Below are 1,573 nucleotides of genomic sequence, written 5' to 3'. Positions count from 1 at the left end.
GGTCTGTCCATCAGTTGTGTCCGTGGAACAGACAAAAATAAAGACGAAGCAAGAGATTTAAAGAGCCAACTGGCAGGAGTTAAACTACATGCAGCACATTTCACACACTACACATCTTGATTCCCTGTGACAAGTAAATCTAAAAAAGGATGTGCCTCATCACAAAGGATTTTTCTCCTCAGTATGCAAATGTGCACACAGGGAGAACAGCTTGTAAGTTTCCCACAGAACTGCACAGATGATAAATTGTCTACTATCACTACACTGGGATGTGCGCCTATGACTGGAGGCCTTGCTGACGATAGTGAGCTAAACCACGATTGTTTGTATTCTGTAAGCAGCAGGCCGGTGCTGTGCTAGATCTGCTGCCTCACAGGACCGGACAGTGTCTCTCAAAGCTGTGTGAGCAGAGAATTTTAAATAACTAGATGAATCAGTGGCAAAGGGTTTGGTTCGACCACATGAAACTATAATAAATTGGTTTCTAACATTTTCAGGCAGTGATGATAGTAAAGCCAAAATCCTTCACATTTTTCTAAGAAACACGTGGTCTAAGCCCAAGAACCTGCTTCCTAGAAATTACATAAAAAAGCACAAGAATTATCTTAATATTCCCATTTTTATCCAACAATCTTCCTGCCAGAGATTTTTGCATCCATGATTCCCCTACTGTGTTTACGCAATGCAGACAAAGAGCACACTGTGTGTTCTGCATATTGTCAAGACAGCGTATGTAATGGAGCACACATCCAAGCAGCTGTGAGTTTTTTGAGTGGCAGCTATAGAGAGTTGTGTTGCCACCTGGTGGCAACATGTAAAACAGCAACCTACCATCTAATTTTGAAGGTTAAGAAGTTGATGGAGCATGAAATTGTAAAACAAACAGAAAGATCAGCGAGCTTTTCTTACTTACTAATCTTTATCCCCAGCAAGAGGCCAGAACACAAAGCTTCAGAAGCACAGAGTCAAAGTAACAATGAGGCTTCCTCTTGAGCACATATCTGTACACTCAGTTGTCCATTTATGAGACACAGCTACTCAAAACAAATCCCGGTTATTAGAACAATCAGTATGACTTGTCAGCATAAAGCAGTACAGTTCTACAGACTCACAAATTAAAGCCTGAGAAATTATCATTAAGGCATATTAAACATTTCCAGAACAGGTTCAACAAAAAAAAAAAAAAAAGAACTGTTAAAGAAACTATTTCAGTGGACAACCTTAATTTCAGCTAGGCGTATCTAACAATCTGGCAGCTTGCTCTCTCTGCATTTATATCCAATTAGTTTCTGGAGTGCATGTCAGCCACGTGCATCCTAATTCTTCGTAGTACTCAAAATACGTCTCAAATATGCTGAGAATTCAAACCTCTCTTCAAAAGAAAGATGTTAAGACACATAATTACTTTATTGATTACATCTTATGCTCACACACATACAAACAAAATGAAACCATTCTTTTCATATCAGGCGTTATGAGCATTTTCTTGGACAGACCCAAAAACAACAGTATAATATTGTGATATCATCCCTAGACCAAAAAAAGCCATTATGGCACAAGCAGTAAAGTTCAG

General features: G+C 39.1%; 1 protein-coding gene across 1 annotated transcript in view; it reads right to left on the bottom strand.

Annotated features, from left to right (window-relative positions):
* Window positions 1-551: 551 nt before the first annotated feature.
* Window positions 552-1,573, bottom strand: part of LOC102203535 (isocitrate dehydrogenase (NAD(+)) 3 non-catalytic subunit gamma) — a 7,086-nt gene continuing 6,064 nt past the window's right edge. The window contains exon 10 of the mRNA XM_005732688.2: window positions 552-572. Within this exon, the coding sequence (XP_005732745.1) occupies window positions 552-572 (21 nt within the window). The remainder of the gene's footprint in view (window positions 573-1,573) is intronic.

This window comes from Pundamilia nyererei, unplaced genomic scaffold (assembly GCF_000239375.1).
Source record: "Pundamilia nyererei isolate P.nyererei 1_Seehausen unplaced genomic scaffold, PunNye1.0 scaffold00047, whole genome shotgun sequence".
NCBI classification, from domain to species: domain Eukaryota; kingdom Metazoa; phylum Chordata; class Actinopteri; order Cichliformes; family Cichlidae; genus Pundamilia; species Pundamilia nyererei.
The sequence above is the reverse complement of the archived record's forward strand: the minus strand, read 5'-3'. Positions and strand labels throughout refer to the sequence as shown.